Source organism: Podarcis gaigeae, assembly GCF_964106915.1.
Source record: "Podarcis gaigeae genome assembly, chromosome: 16".
NCBI lineage: Eukaryota > Metazoa > Chordata > Lepidosauria > Squamata > Lacertidae > Podarcis > Podarcis gaigeae.
Window position 1 is genome coordinate 22,056,237 of NC_139693.1, and position 16,640 is coordinate 22,072,876.

General features: G+C 42.3%; 1 protein-coding gene across 4 annotated transcripts in view; it reads right to left on the reverse strand.

The window, feature by feature from the left end:
* TAOK3 (TAO kinase 3) overlaps positions 1-16,640 on the reverse strand; it is a 113,893-nt gene that overhangs the window by 73,014 nt on the left and 24,239 nt on the right. For all 4 annotated transcript variants that reach the window (XM_083717095.1, XM_083717093.1, XM_083717096.1 and 1 more), the window contains exons 2-6: positions 11,490-11,600; positions 8,549-8,760; positions 4,098-4,169; positions 1,847-1,948; positions 88-133 (exon numbers count right to left, since the gene is read on the reverse strand). In XM_083717095.1, the coding sequence (XP_083573221.1) occupies positions 88-133; positions 1,847-1,948; positions 4,098-4,169; positions 8,549-8,668 (340 nt within the window). In that variant the 5' untranslated portion in view covers positions 8,669-8,760; positions 11,490-11,600. The remainder of the gene's footprint in view (positions 1-87; positions 134-1,846; positions 1,949-4,097; positions 4,170-8,548; positions 8,761-11,489; positions 11,601-16,640) is intronic.

A 16,640-nucleotide genomic window follows, 5' to 3' on the forward strand; every position in this document is an offset into this window, starting at 1 on the left:
GAAATCCTCTGTAGGGGAGGTAACTGCCACCACTAAAAGCAAAGCTATGCTGTCAAAGAAGCACGGTAGGAATATTTCAAGGCTTACCTTCCAACAAATCTGAAGCAGATCCTAAGCAGTACTCCATTACTAACTGCAAGAAGCAGAAATAAATGCAGCCATTAAAATAGAGAAGGAATGATAATTCACCAAGCAATATAAGAGCGTAGTGTAAGGGGAGGACTGTGAAGCCTGGGAAATGTTATGTGCAAGGTGATGTTTTTCATATGAAGTCTCAGCACGACAATTTCCTCAAGCTACAATTCCCAGGATTGTTTGGGCGAAAGCCATGACAGCTAAAACGGTTTACAACAACTTGAAGTTTGCAATGTATTACGCCAAGAGTTTGCAGTGACCCAGAAAACTGAAAGTTCCAGTTTTAGCAAGATTGAGAGCTGCTCCAAGATATACATGTTAATTTTGGTATGCAATGGCTACAGTAGCCAACTCTCACCCCCCCCCCCACCATCCCATGTACAGTATCAGGCTTCAAGCAAGTGAAGTCAACAGAACATGACAATTTATTTACCATTATTGCGGATTATGGGGTCAACACACAGTGGGATCAAGGTCAGAATTAGGAATTGAATATACAGTTAGCAGAAAGCATATGAGTATTGTACTATGAGGCTGCACAGAGAATGCTCCATATTTGAGCGCCCCCCCAATACACACACCGTCAAAAAGCTTCAGTTTTGCCTTCTCCCCATGTTGTATTTCTATGTGCTGAAATCTTTCCAGCCACATAGAACATTCGAATGTGCACCACCTCACCTGTACCCTAAAGTGGTACTGACAGGTCAGAGAAACTTTCCCATGTGACTTGAGGGCCGTTTAATCTGGCCCCCAGAGAACGAAATTCCTCCATAGGCAATTCACAACAGCTGTGTTTGGGGGGTTTTTTGTGTGTGTGTTTTTGCTATATGTAAACATATAGGAGGGGGGCATCAGTCTGGATGATGCCCTAAGTCCATTCCAGTTTTTGGGATCCTGCATCCAGTGAGGGTTAGAATCTAGTGGAATAGGTTGCTGAACTGGTCAGCAAAGTTTCTTTGTAAGACAATTACTTTAACTAGCAACTTAAGTACCCTGATCAGCATCGAAAAGATTGAGCTAGGTTGTAATAGCTATAGTTAAGTGTTGGAGAACAATAGGCCAACTGGGGCTAGGCTAGAGTGGGGTGGAAGCTGGGGAAGAGAGACATAGAATCATAGAAGCTGTGACTAATGGAGAAGTGAGATCTTTTGGTGGTGTTAATGCTGTGAGGCCCTCCCTCCCAATGCTCAGGTTGTATGTATGTGTGTAAATAAAAGGCATATATCCTAAAGACATCACAGACTATGCTGCCTTTCTTTCAAGGAAACTGAACCCTGATTAAGCATTGGATCCATGGGAGTACCTGTCCGCTCAGACACTGGGGTGGTGTGTAACAATAGCTTGCATATGTTATGATGATACAAAGCATTAAGGGCAGACAAGCCTTCCTAAGCACTCTGGAGGTCCTCAGAGCATCCATGAGGCTGGTCCTAGTTTTCTAATGAGCATCCATTGTATTTAGAAACACATGTCTGTCCTTAAGCAGCAGCACAAACAGTGCGCCAAGACAAGTCAACCCAGCTGCAGACCCCCAACGCCTGTAAACATTTTCAGTTTCCATGCAGTATACCAATGTTAGGCTCAGGGCCCGACAGCCTTTAAAGAATAAGTGGCAGCGTGGGATGATTGAAACAATTCAGCATTGCATCCAGGGACAAACAGCTTCTTCACAGCCCATAGGACGTGAAATCCAAACAAAGCTTTCACTCACCCAGGCAGTGTTTTCTTTCAAGTAACAACCCTTGTATTCTATGGTGTTGGGGTGCTTCAGCTGTCGTAGAAATCTGACTTCCTTGATAATATCCTGCCATTTCTGTTTTTTTAAAAAAAGAAGAAGAAACTCAGTCTTTAGATCAAACTTGAGAGAAGAGGGGGAAAGAGAAGGTGACAGATGAGCAACTGTTGGTTCCTGCTCTCCTTGAACTGTTTGATCCCAGCCATCCACTGGAAGAACTTGTAACAAAGGACTAAGTACCCAAAATTGCTTATTTCCTGCTCCCTCTCTTTCAATCCCCCTTTCCCTTTCCTTTTTAATTTGTAAGCTTGAGGGCAGTTACTGTCTTGATTTTCTTAATCTGCAAACCACCCTGGGAGCCTTTTTGGCTGAAGGGAGAGGTATAAAAATAAATAATGAAATAATAATTTCTCCATATAGCAAAATAAGAACATTTCCAAGGTGAGCTGGAATCAGAGGCAATTTCACACGGAGTTCTACACCTAGGAAGAACTTAGATTTCTAAGAACCTCAGCTCCCCACCCCTCGTTTGTTTGTTTGTTAGCAACACAAGTAAATTGAAACAAAAGTTTGTCAGCATCTGCTGAAGATGTACAGGCCAAATGGCCTCTTTGCAAGGCTAATAGTTACCAGAGGGCAATCAGATTAAGTCATGCAAATACTGCAGTCAAAACAAAATACGCACATTAAGCAAAGATACATAATGCTGTATATTTAACGGTTTAGCAAAAATCTAAATAATGTTATACAAGTTGCGTGGTTCTAAACACTGCATTTATTGCCTGCGTTGGTCACAAGAATGGATGGGCACTTAGGAGCATTTTAATACATGACACAACTTCACTACTGAATTTGAGGCGCTAGAAAGTAGAAATTCCTATTTGACTCCCTTTTTACAAGGATCTAGTTGTTCCCCATACTGGTATCATTTAGGTGTCAGCAGGCCTTTGAAACATAGTGCGAAAGATATATAATTATTGCTGGCTGTTATACATACAGTATTTTATTGTGCATTTTTAAGTTTTTTAGATTTGTTTAGAGCCGCAACCTGCTTAAGAGAGAAAGGGCAGGAAATAAGATGCAATAACAAACAAAATAAATTAAAGCACTGGACTGAAGAACAGTATTATTGCTGTTATTAAATTTATTACCCACCTTTCACCAATATTCAGTATTAAAAACAGTCAAAAAACAAATTACTGTCATAGGAATAGGTAGGGTCCTGAAAGCACATCTCAATGTGCAATATTAAGCACCAAAATGACAGCAAGTTAAACCAAACACGACTCAAAAGGTGCAGAAGTACCACAGAATGGTGGCAGAAATTCCCATTTCTGGGTGGGAATGCTGGAGATCTGTACAGCAGCTCACATAAGGCTGAAGGAAACCTGCATGAAGGATCTAGGTGGATGAGCAATTACATGGTGTTAGAGGTCAGGGAACTTGAGGAGACGGGATGGAAGAGAGCCCAGGAGTAAGAGAGATTGTGCTGTGAAGTGCTGGACTATGACCAGGGAGACCCAGATTCAAATCCCCCTTCGGCTATGAAGTAAACCAGGTGATCTAGTGCTGCTTACCATGTTTCAGTGACCCTAGCCACAATTGGGGGAAGTGGGGAGAACCCAGTAAGGCTTCTCTGAGCTTACAGAAGGAATTGCAGGATAACAGCTTAATATAATGAAGGTGATGGGGAACATCATACGACTGCTGAGCAGAGTAAGGGTTGCATTGCTACGTGGTGTGGAAAAGTAAGGAAGGAGTGGCTTTCAAACCTTCACATGAAGGTCTCCAGAGATTTCTAGCTTAGTACACTCTTGTTTAGTACACTTTCAAAATTCTAGTGTTGCAAGTAGCTTACACTGAGGAATGCAGAATCTGTGGCCCTCAGAAGCTGTTGGGGCTACAACTTCTATAATCTCTGACCATTGGCCATGCTGGTTGGGGCTGATGGGACCTGCAGTCAAACAACACCTGGCGAGCTACAGTTTCCCTACGTGGGCTACATTCCCACTTCACTTTATTAACCAGTAAATGCTGGTCCAGTTTTATTTTATTTTCAAAGTGTCTCTCTGGAGAAGTAGGTAACATACTTGTAAACCACTCCGAAGCCTATTATGGCATTAAGAAAAATAAATTGCTTTTAAAAACCCCAGCAACACACAATGGAACAGCCTGCTTTGCTGTTGTAACACAGAGGCATTTGCAGAGTTGTTTTTGTCCTTCTTACCTCATTTGTTTGCTTCCCACTGTAGGACATCTTCTTGATTGCCACCACCTCATTCGTGCGGGCGTTGGTGGCCTGGAAATTGGGGGGGGGGGGGTAAAAGGAGGAGAAAGAAAGAAAGAAGTAAGACGTTTTCTCATTTCCCCCTAAACTCAAGGAAGCCAATTGATCAAGGAGAGTCTCTTCCTCACAAAGAATTTTTAGTACAGTGGTACCTCAAGTAACAAATGCCTCAGGTTACAAACGCTTCAGGTTACAAACCCCACTAACCTGGAAGAGTTACCTCGAGTTGAGAACTTTGCCCCAGGATGAGAATGGAAATCATGCGCCGGCAGCGCAGTGGCAGCAAGAGGCTCCATTAGCAAAAGCACACCTCTAGTTAAGAACAGTTTCAAGTTAAGAACAGACCTCCAGAACAAATTAAGTTCGTAACTAGAGGTACCACTGTACTGCATTAGGCGTCATGCTAGGTGTCAGCAACACAAGATCTACTGCAGAAGTAGTCCAAATTCTGCACAGGTCTACTAAACTATCTGCCTCCCGAATGGCATTCCACAGAATCAATGCGATGGCAGTACCACTTGCCAAAGCCCAGCATCTTTCAATCAGTACTGAAATATTAACCTTGAAATCTCCTACTGTTCTCTCCCATGTAGCCTTAAAACCTTGAGAAGGGCCATACACTCTATCACTAAGCTGCTTTGTTGGGTGGGGAAGCACAAGTGGCAGCAGACCCATACCCCTCTATGCCACTGTGCAAGGATGGGCAGTAGCAGGCTGGAAGTGGCACATGTCTCTCACCCGTTGCTTTTAGCATGGTCAGTACCATTTCCTGCACAAACATTTGACATTCCACCAAGTAAGTAAGCTTACTAAAAATCACCACGGTAGGCTAGACGCTGTTCAAGAGTCAGCAGTTTGCCCTCAAATTCACAAAGACCACGCTATCCTCTCTTGTGTTCCAATAATTAAGATCAGCTAAATGAACATTCTTGGTTATAGTTACTGGTAGGTAGCTGTGTTGGTCTACCGTAGTTGAAGCAAAATAAAAAAATTCCTTCCAGTAGCACCTTGGAGACCAACCAAGTTTGTTATTGGTAGGAGCTTTCATGTGCATGCACACTTCTTCAGATACACACTTCTTCTTGGTTATGTCATCCAAAGGGCAAGGACAATGCTCAAAAGTTTTTCCAGCAGTTGTGAAAAGCCCTTCCCTGTGAAGACTCAACAAACTCTGTGCCAGCCCTAACACCCTTCCATAGCACTGCAGAAACCTCTGCCTAGGCTCTTGGAAACTGGGGTTTAGTTATTGGATAGCATCAGAGTTGGCAGTAGGAAGTAGGGCAAACAGACTGGCATGCCAAGCAGAATCTTGTTTCTCACAATGGCTAGCTGGATGCCTGTGGGAAGCGTAAAAGAACGCAAGAACCTCTCCAGCTATTATCCCCCAGCAACTGGTACCCAGAGGCATGGTGCCATCACAACTCACAGCTACTGATGGCGTCATCCACCATGGATTTGTTTAACCCCCTTTAAAGCCAACTAAGTTGGCAGCCCTCACATATTTGTGACTGTGAATTCCACAGCAGGTTCCACAGCTTAACTATGGACCATGCAAAGTACTTCCTTTTGTTTGTCTTAAATCATTTAACATTCAGCATCTTTGGATGACCCCAGGTCTACCTATTACGAGAAAGAAAAGCTATCCACTTTGTCTACACTGCATTTTTTTTTAACATTCCAAAATAATAATACAAAGCAGTTGTCACTTTTCCTTACAAGGGAGTTGTTCCAGACCTCAGATCATTTTGGTTGCCCTGTTCGGCACTTTTGCCCACTCCACAGCATCTACAACTGTCCACAGCATCCCATGCGCTGTCACACCACAGATCTGAACAGAGATATTACAACTCCAACAATTTTATATTTGACCCCTTTCCTAATTATCTCTAGCACAGAATTCACCCTTTTCAAAGCTGTGGCGCACTGGATCAACCTTTTCATTGTGCTATCTGCCATGACCCCAAGATCCCTTTACTGGTCAGTCACCGCCAGCTCAGATCCCATCAATGAATATATAAAGACAGGATGACTTGTTCTTTTTTTGCTCACTTCCCTCACCATTTCACTGAACTGTCTTTGCCATTTTATTACCTGCTTTTGGAGAGGTTATTTCAGAGTTCTTCACAATCCCATTTTTGTTTTTACCACCCTGAATAATTTGGTGTTATCAGCAAAGCAGGCAACCTCACAGCTCTCCCTTAACTCTATGTACGGTAATTCTTGGTCTCCATCAATCAAATGTTGCTCAGAATGAACAGCCAGGTAAGAATCCCAGGCTTTTAAGGGTCAGGTGAGAGGCATCCTGCATCGCCAACCAAGAGCCACTGAGGCAGCACTACCTCCTTCTGCCCAGTTGAACTGTTACACTGGACAGCGAGTCTGTGGCTCTTCCTGCTGGCAACCTTTAATGGGGATAGAAAGCCTTGCTGCCAGAGTCCCCAGTTCAATATTCTCAGCACTCCAAAGGTTGGGGGTTGTGTTATTAAAAGGGGGAGGGAAGATGATTTAATTAAAGAAAATGTAAATGTAAAGGGTCTTGCTGCAATTCTTAGTTGTCACCAATCCTATGCCTTCAAGTAGAAATTCAAATAAAACAGAACATTGGAAAGTTAACAGCTTATGTTTCAAAAGTGCTATTTATTGGTTCAAGTGAGTCAGTGGTTCTATATTATTCTGCTAATAAAAAAATGAAGCTTTAGTTGAAAGCCTCCCAAAGTACTTTCTGCAATGCCAGTAACATCTGATGTTTTTTTTCCACACCAGCTGCTTAAAATAAGCCGTGCCTAGCTCCAGAAGAAGCTGACAAAGGTGTGGCTATAGACCGCTTGGTGTGATCTCCTTGGCTGGGAGGAGGAGAATTGCTCCCCGCAGAACACTCTTCCATGGTGTTGTCTGGTGGAGCTTTAAATGATTAAAGCAGCAGGGCTCTCTCTACTTTCCTTGAAGGACTAATCCACAGCCTGAGACATCTTGCAGTTAAATAACAGGCTCAGACAGACTGTAAGTAATGCTGTGCGGCAGGCTGCTTTAAGTGGAACTGCCTCGTTTTCAAGGAATGCTACATCACTGCCGTAACACAGAGAAACTAATAAGTTCAATCTACTTCATTTATAAAACTGGGTCAGCTTCATTAGATAGCACATAAGCAGCCATCTTTTGCATCTGGAAGCATCCAAAGCAGACTGTGTTGTGATGCGAAGCTCTCTTTAAAAGCAGAGGTAGCTAGCTTGTAGTCCAAAAGTGTTTGAAGGGCCATAACTCCCATCAATTAATCATACTGGCTGAGGAACTGAGGGCAGCGGTTGGCATCCGTCTGTCTCAGGAGACAATGGAAGGGTGTACCTTTGGGGATGAGGTCAAACGCTTGGGAGTTACAGCGCCTGCTGTGGCTGCAGAGGCCAATAAGGGAGAGACGTGTTTTGTTCCAGCTAGGGCAGATAAAAGTGTCCAGCTGTGCTGATGCAGGTGTACCATGGCATAATAGTCCAAAAAAACCTGAGGGGGCCACAAGTTAGCCACCTCTGTTTTAAAAATGTTTGAATTTATTTTTATTATTTAAATGAGGAGTTCAGTGAGGTCCCTAATCCAGGTCCCTAATCCAAATCTAATCTCTGCCAGGAACTCAACTGAAAGCCCACACTTCTTATTTGCGATCAGGAGATCACCAACTCATGCGAACACGCACGCACGCGTACACACACAGTGTAAATTTGTGTTCATCCTTCAGGAAGAATCATCATCAGAAGTCAAAGGTCTTCTGAGCAAGATATCTTTCAGTCAGATGGAGATGCTGCTCTTGTCTGCTTTTTGGGTGGCCATCTGGAATATTTTGTAAACTCGGTGGCTCAAGGGCCAAGCTATAAACCTGGCAACAAACATGGGTCCTGGAACTCCTTAGTAAATGCTTCCCTATGGTGAATCAGCAAGGGGAAGTAGTTGTACAGGTGAGAAATGGGAGGTGTGTTATCTGCTAAACCCTTCTTCCATGCACCACAGTCCCCCTGCTTTTCCTTCTCTACTTTTAAGGTTAAGCATATACCTCCATACACCATTTCTCCCTTGTGAATGGGATCCATCACTCTACAACAGAGAAGCAGAGGCCAGAGTTCCCACGTGCATGAGTTACTGTCGAAACATATCACACACACACGTTTATGTATAAAAAACAGCAAAGCAAATAAGCAACAATAAAACCTAGAAATAAAACTGTATACATTTTCTTTATATGCATAATGGATGCCATTTTGGAATTGTGGAGAAGGGATAGAAGGGTATAAACAGCTTTGACTATGAAGAAAAACCTCTTCCTCAAGCGAAACGTGCTTAACGCTATGAAAAGAGATATTTACTTTGTTTTGCAGAGAATGGGATATTAAGCAAAAACTACTTACAAAGTAAACCGCTCCAAAACTTCCATGTCCAATTTCGTGTAAACCCACAAATAGTTCCTGAGGATCATCTTTGTAGAACAGGTCAGCTGCATCTGGGTCTTTTGGCACCCCTTTGCGCATGGTGAACAGTATTAGGACCTTGTTCCCACCTCCAGTTCCCAGTCAGTTTCTTCCCTCATTGACAATGGAGTCCTTAGGTAACAATTTAGAACCTGGGGGACGGGGGGAGAAATTTGTAGACAATTGAAATCACTGGAAGTATTTAAATTTGTTTAACTCAGGTACCTTCTCTACAGATTCAAGAAAGCAACTTTTAAGGAGATAATTTTTCCATGTTCCCCAAAGACGAAGATGGGGAACCTGTGGCACTCCACACATTGCTGGACTCCCAACTGCCATCATCCTTGACTATCGGCAACAATGGCTGTGGCTGATGAGAGTTGGAGACTAACAATCAATCTCTGGACAGCCGTACGTTCCCCATCCTTGGGAAGTTCTGTTTAACTGTTAAACAGATGTTTTTGAGAGCATTTGGTTTGTTTATTTCAATCTGAAATATTTGTATCCTGCTTTCCTGCCTGAAAACAGGCCTTCACAGCAGCTTAATAAAAACAAATCCATCCATACAAAGGTGTTGTTGTTTTTTGGGTGGGGAAGGCAGCAATGACAGAAAGAGACACCCTGTTCCCAGCTGTGGCTTTTAAAAATGTTCCACGGTGACCACATGGGAAAATAGCCCCCCTCCCCCAGTTTTGTGTCTGAAATTAGGGCACTTCCTCTTAGGCAGCTGGTTCATGGCTCTATCCAGCAGCAGTGGTGACTGAAAAAGTGGAAGGAATGAGGATATTCAAATGTCCACTCCCCTGGCCTTAAATATTTCTGTTGCTGATCCAGGTAGTGCTCTTGCGGTTTAAAAAGCATATTTTGTAGAAGGTGGGGTTGTTTTATTTCCAAACAAGCCTTTTCATGATACAATCCTCTATAAATAATACTGTAGTCCAAATGCCACTCAAACAGCAAGTCCTTAAGACACATGTGCTTAGGGAGGAAAAAAAAACCACTGCCGCTGTGCAGAATCCCTTAAAATGTTAGGGAAGTGTTTTTTCCTCCTTACAAGTGTATAAGTTAACAAACAAAAAGAGAGCAGGGTTGCGGGGAAGAGGATTGTAATCCTTCCAGCTTGGGACATGGAACCAATCAACATTTTAAAAGACTGCAGGATACAAGGATTGAAAAAAAGGCTTAATTAGAGCTGGACAAAGTAAGAATTACATCACACCACTGAACTGGGGCAACTCACCTGGTATAAATCTGATAAGCATTTGAATCAGAAACTCCAGGAAGGATAAGTTTCTAAAGTCAGGTAAACTGGCCAGGTACTTAGGAAAATAAAGACACTTTGGGGAAAGTGATAAATATAAGTTGCTGACAAGTGCGCCAAAGCCCCAAAGACAGGGCAAATTTTATATGACAGATAGTGGGTGTATGGGTCCCGTCTCCCCCCTGCCCCCTCACTGAGGCTGCCACCACCCCTTTTCTTTATCATGATCCTACCATCTGGCCATCCTCTACCAAAGGGGTAAGCAGACATCAAGATCTACTTCAGCTTTTACTAAAAAGGTTTTGCAGTCGGGCCACCAACTAGCTAGGTGCAAAATGGATGCTGCAAGGATATGCAAAATGGTGGCTCAGGGAGAAGTGCCTTACCTACTGCACCTCATAAGCTACATACTAGGGATGACCTGAAAATGCACAAATATGCACCTGTCATACTGAAAGCCTAGAAAAGAAGAGACGTGCCCTTTTGGAGCAAACAACTGATAGCCAGAAAGACTTGCAGAGCCACTGCAAGTCATCTAGCAATTTAGTAATAGTAATAATAAATTATCCACTCTTCACTGTAAGGTTCCTGGGGGTGGGGTTACAGAAAACCAGAACCATCTAGATCCCTCTTCCACCATGTTTTGTTAGGGTGTCTCATGGGACACATGGGTGCAGTGTTAAAAGGATGGGGCCTTCATGGTGCTGACATTACCATCCTTTTGGTGCTGGGTTATACATAACTTATTCCAGCCATTTGAGGAAATGTGAATGTCATGCTTATTGCTGTTTCTGTTATATATTTTGGAGTTCTGTTGTTTATTATAGACTGTTGTTTTTAACAGTCTACACAAGTCACCAAGAGAACTTTTGTATGAGACAACAAATAATGCTAGCTTGACTGAGATGGGAACCACTACTAAGAGCGGCATACGGCAGGTGACTCTTCTAGCGTTGGACTGACGAGCAACTTAACTGACAAACACTGCTATGTACTTGTACTATTAACTTCATTCTAAACAAGCCTAATGCACAAACAACAGATAAACAAACAAGGTTTTTCCCCTGGATTACTGTTGCCACAACCATATTGTACTAACAACCCTATATTGTCTATCGGGGTAAAAGTTTTTTTCTTTGTATAGTACACTTGTTTACAGCTGCACCCATTTAATTAATATTTATTCGTTATAATTCTGAACTGCTACATAGTGAATCTCTAAGCAGCTAATAAAATTCAATAACACAGAAAACTGAAACAAAGCAAGCAATACAAACCATATTTATTATGTAAAATCCAGCAGCTTGCTCAAAACCCTGAGATTTCTAGCTGCCAGTGTTGAACAAGAGCCACATGTATGGAAAATGAGGGGCAACCGGGGGGGTGGGGTGGGGATTTAAAGACCATTTATATTATAAAATATTTTGAACCTAGAAGTTGCATGGATGGCAGTTGTAGGGTCTGTAAAATTTATGATTTTTGGTCACAGATGTTCTCGTTATTTTTAAACACATAGCATTGTCAGTCTCATCCATTATGGAGCTGGGGGACTGAGGAAGTGTCTCCATCTTTAGGGTTCTTATCACAGAGATAGGATGTAAAAGAGGCAATTAAGCATACCTGGGTAACTATAGCAATAAGCATACTCTATGGTCCAGGCTCATTTCAGTAGAAACGTTAGGTCTCCTTTTCTGTTGTGTCTTTGGGCTCTATATACTCTTGCCTTCCAACCTGAGGAGTGGGGGAAACAGAAGTAATTAAAACAGATAAATACATTCTACAAATGAGCAGTTCCTGGTCTGCAGACCTGCCCCCTAAACCATTTTTGACCCAACTGCAGCTGGTGCCAATTAACCATTTCCCTGATATTTGTCCTCCCACTCTTTGGGTCTCAACTGACACATCTTCCAGAAAACAAGGCAAAACTTTATCCTCACCTCTGGTCAAAACACAAGGCAGCAATTACTTACCTTCCTGTTAACAGCGAAGCAGGAGCCTAGAGGGAGGGACTGGCCTTCACAGCACCAAAGAATACGGTAACCTCAAGCCTCCAAGCCTACACATATTTTCAACAAAAACTATTTTTCTGGCCTCCATGTGAAAACTATATGTACTTACATAGATAAAGAACATTAAAAAGGAGCCCTGAAAACAATATTCATGTAAATGGCAGTTTCTCCTTCCAGCTAAAGCCTCTGCATACACCTGCCCACCTCGATACAGTACACAATTCTATACTGTGTCCCATGTTGGGTCTATAGACAGGGTACAACAATATTAAAATACTTATCAAAACATAAAAATACAGGAAGAAAATGCAACTGAAAGACTAGGGCAGAGTTAAAACAACATATTGAGATCAAGGCCTCGGCACACAAGTGTGTGTGTTTTTAAAGCAACCTAAATGTCATTAATGCAGACACTCATCTAAGCTCAGAGGGAACGAGTTTCCATACTTCTGGCGCCACCACAGAAGAGGCCCTCTCTCTACTGGTCGCTAACCATAGGCTGCATCACGGACAGGAAGATCTCATCAGCTGATCATCACAATGATTGAGGATCCTCAGTTCCAGGGGACAAATGCAGCCCTCCAAGTCCTCTCCATTGGGTCCTCAGGGCTCCGTTATTAAGGTAATTTTGCAAAACAGACAAACACTAAAAAATTTCTTTGTTGCAGCATTCCTTTACCCAAGGAGTCAACTCAGCTGACATCCAGCATTGTGACAGATAATAGTTTTGTCTACAACAATCCCTGGCCAGTTGAACATCAATCCCTGGCTGCTTTGCACATCAGCAGCAGTGAAAATAAGCAGTTATGGATGTACCTGTAAGGTCTAGTAAATGGACAAGGCTTAATGTAAGTTTTGAGCTTCTTTCTTTTGTATGCTGATCTGAATATTTGTTGAATAAGAGAGGCAGGGTAGAAAATGCTTTTGGGCACTATTTTCTGTCTAGCATGGAGATATAACCGAAGCTATATTTCAGTTAAATTGTCTTTTTCAATGAAAGAAAATAAAACAGGTTGGGGGGGCTAAAGTACCTGCAAGAGACTTTACATACTTGCAGGGCTTCATATTCCACAATTAACTTGAACCATGCACACATGCACCTGGGACACGGGTGGCACTGTGGGTTAAACCACAGAGCGTAGGACTTGCCAATCATGAGGTCGGTGGTTCAAATCCCCGCGACGGGGTGAGCTCCCGTTGTCTGGTCCCAGCTTCTGCCAACCTAGCAGTTCGAAAGCACGTCAAAGTGCGAGTAGATAAATAGGTACCGCTCCGGCTGGAAGGTAAACGGCGTTTCCGTGCGCTGCTCTGGTTCGCCAGAAGTGGCTTAGTCATGCTGGCCACCCGGAAGCTGTCTGCGGACAAACGCCAGCTCCCTTGGCCAATAAAGCGAGATGAGCGCCACAACTCCAGAGTTAGTCATGACTGGACCTAATGGTCAGGGGTCCCTTTACCCTTTACCTATGCACACATGCAGTGTCCTGCTAACAAATTAATTGGATACAAGCCTTTTTTGTCACTGAGAAAAGGTGCCAACTGTGCACTGGTGCAATAAAGGCAAGCGCCTCTTTTACACGGTACTGGTGCATACATAAAATGCCCACTCAGCTGTAACATATGAAAAAGCCCTTTCAGGGAAAATTCCAAATTATTGAGAGCCAAATATTTTTCAGCAACAAACTCACTTGCCAGCTTCAGCAAGCTGCTATTCTCTCAGCTTCAATTTTCCACTTGCAAAAGGGGACCACACCTTTCAGGTAAGGGCTATTCTGAAAATTGCTGAATACACACAAATCACTTCAAACACTCTAAAATGCTACTTATTGTTATCATTATCCTTACACTTACTGAGATCATATAGCATCCGAGCCCTTTTAGCACACTAGAAATAAAATTTAAAATATCTTTATTATTTATTAAAGCCTTACTGCTAGAGACACATGGCAGCTCTGAGCTGATCTGCAATGTTTAATATACTGGCCCATAATAAACCTGAGCATCTGTTTCCATGTAAAGCCTTGCCCCAGCCAAATAATGCTGCTGTTGTTATGTCTATTGAAGGACAATTGTTTGAAGACTGCAAAGCATCTGACAGCATGACTAAGGATGCATCCACAGATGGCAGCTGCCCACACTCCTGGCTCAGCGCTGTAGCACACAACCATAGTGCATTCAGGAAACTCAGAAACGTTCCCTTCACATAGTCCCTACCCTGCCTAGAAGATGACAGTTATTCATGGATCAGACCGATACTCATCAGCCATTTGGATCAGCAGTGGGATCAGGGAAGGTTGAAGAACAGTACACACTTGCATGGTGTGAAAGCAGCATATTCAAACCACCCACAGAAAACACACTTGCAGACCATTTCCCTGACTATCAACACTTTGCAAATTGCAGGAGAAACGGGTCATTCAGTGGCCAATCCAAAATCGTGGAATACCTGACAAGATGAACTTGGCCCTCTTAAGCTTTTTTGCTGGCTGGTAAAAGTTTTCCAGTTATGGCAAGAGACTACCTTGCCAGACAGATTATTCTTATGTCATAAAAGCATTCTCAGATGATAGTCTATCTGCCAAGCCTATATACATTTTTGGCCGATTTGTTTTTTTAAGGGATTGTTTAAGTTTGTAATTGTTGTAAGCTGCTCTGAGTGATGCAGACACATTCGAAGGGTGGGGCATGATGTTTTTCTCAAGAGAAACATAATTTTGGGGTTGGACAGGTCTCCTGGCAGAAAAATACTGTACAAAAAAAAACCCTGTTTCTAGTTGTCAGCATCTTCTACTTTAAGACAAGTCCTTAGTTTTGAAGGCTGAAATATTTACCATTTCAATGTGTACCCTTGCTTTTTAGCCTAGCAGTTCTCAAAAGCATTCAATATGATAAAGTATCCCATTTAAAATTAAAACAAAGCCAGCAAATTAACCAATTCAAAATCGGCCTGCTGAAATCAGGTTTGAAAGAAGCATTTTCTAGTAGCCAATAGAATAAGTTGTGGGGTATGTAATGCCCAAGACAGTTTATCCAGTTTGAAAATGGACCCACGCACCCAAAATGGTTGGTGATCACTGCAATATGGCACTTCCCTTATGTTCTTTCCGGTAACAAATATTCATAGAATTATAGAGGTGCAAGGGACTCTGAGGATCATCTAGTCCAACCCCCTGCAATGCATGAATATTCTGATCAGAAGAGCCAATACTTTCCACATGTGGCTCTGTCCATGGATTCTCTCCATATCCACCCATAATACCAAAGGGATGGTTATTTCTGAAATCGAAAGATGGCAACCACCACACATCAGCTTCACAGTATTAGGACTGATCAAAGGTGATTCAGAACCTACTTCAAACAAAGCAATGACTTGGCCAATTTGTTAAATAAACGGAAACCAGATTGGTTTATTCTCAAGTGGTCCATTCTAAAAATTCCTGTTCTGTCCTTACAGCTAGTGGCAGTAGTTCATTGTGTTGACATGACATGCACTGGAAGTCATATACAGGTATTGCTTATCACTTATTTTAGTTATAATCCATCTTTTATTTCTGTTATTGCACATTGTTCTAAAAATCTTAAAAAATTAATACTTGAAGGGTAAAAAATATGCTTTCTCAATGTTTTAGAAGTTGAAATGATAGTGGGAGTTCCTCCTAACTTGGAAGGCAAAAATCAATAGTGAGCACAAAATTTTGGTTAACTACTGGGGGCATACCACAGAACACCCACAACATTACCTTGTTGACACACATTGCAGGGGAAGCTGTCTCCAGAGGGAACTTGGCCACAAGCAATATTCTTATTGAGAAATCCTTGATAGCCACCTGAGGAAGCCCAGGGTTGCTCAGAATGCAGGTTGAGATCCATCCACTACTCAAAGGGAAAGATGAACTCCACCAATCAGAAATAACAATCCTGCAATGAAGTATGCGATGTGGTGGAGGGTATTCCTTCTAATTTTCCCAGAGATTCTCTCTTATCACCCCATGAGCATGTAAAGAATTCAAGGCCAAGTTGTATTTAGGAATAATGGATTGTGTTGACGGGCCATTAATACTGCTTCACAAGTTTGCAGTCCTTTTCTCCAGTGCAGCACCTCATCAGAACATGACTCCCACCCTCCAACAAATGATCCTATTAATATCTGCAAGAGAACATTGGGATCCTTTCCCAAGAGATATTTTGCCAAGATCCTCAAACCTCTAGCCATTTACTTTTTATGCACATATTAGTGGAGTATCTACAACTGTTAAGTCACTTTGTGGTTAAAACAACTGAATTGCAAGCTAAGAGCAAAAAAGAAAGAGACTCATAGATGAGTCAAGTGTGAAAAAGTTACACCCAATAGAAGAGAGGTCACTGACAAACACATTTGTTTGGAAAGTTTCTCATATTTCTATCACTGAAGGAGGGACAGTTAAATGAATGGGAAGGATGCCTTGCAGAAAAAAATAAAATGCAGTTTTTTCAGAAACTGGTTTCTTTTCAAGATGTCTTAAGGAAGTTCTGTACTATATTCAATAGTTACAGTATTAAAACAAGGCCATGACAATCTTATCCATCTATTTCCTTCTCCACAGTGTGTGTATTTTATAGGTACACAATCCAGTCAAACTTAAGAGCCCCTTTGTCCCCTTGCCTCTAATGGAAGCGAGGGGGGAAATCAATGGAACTAAATGCTTAACTTTAGTTGGATGGTGCCAAAATATTGTTTTTTTGTGGGAAAGGTTGCACACTGGGGGCCTTAAGGAGTGGTAGACAA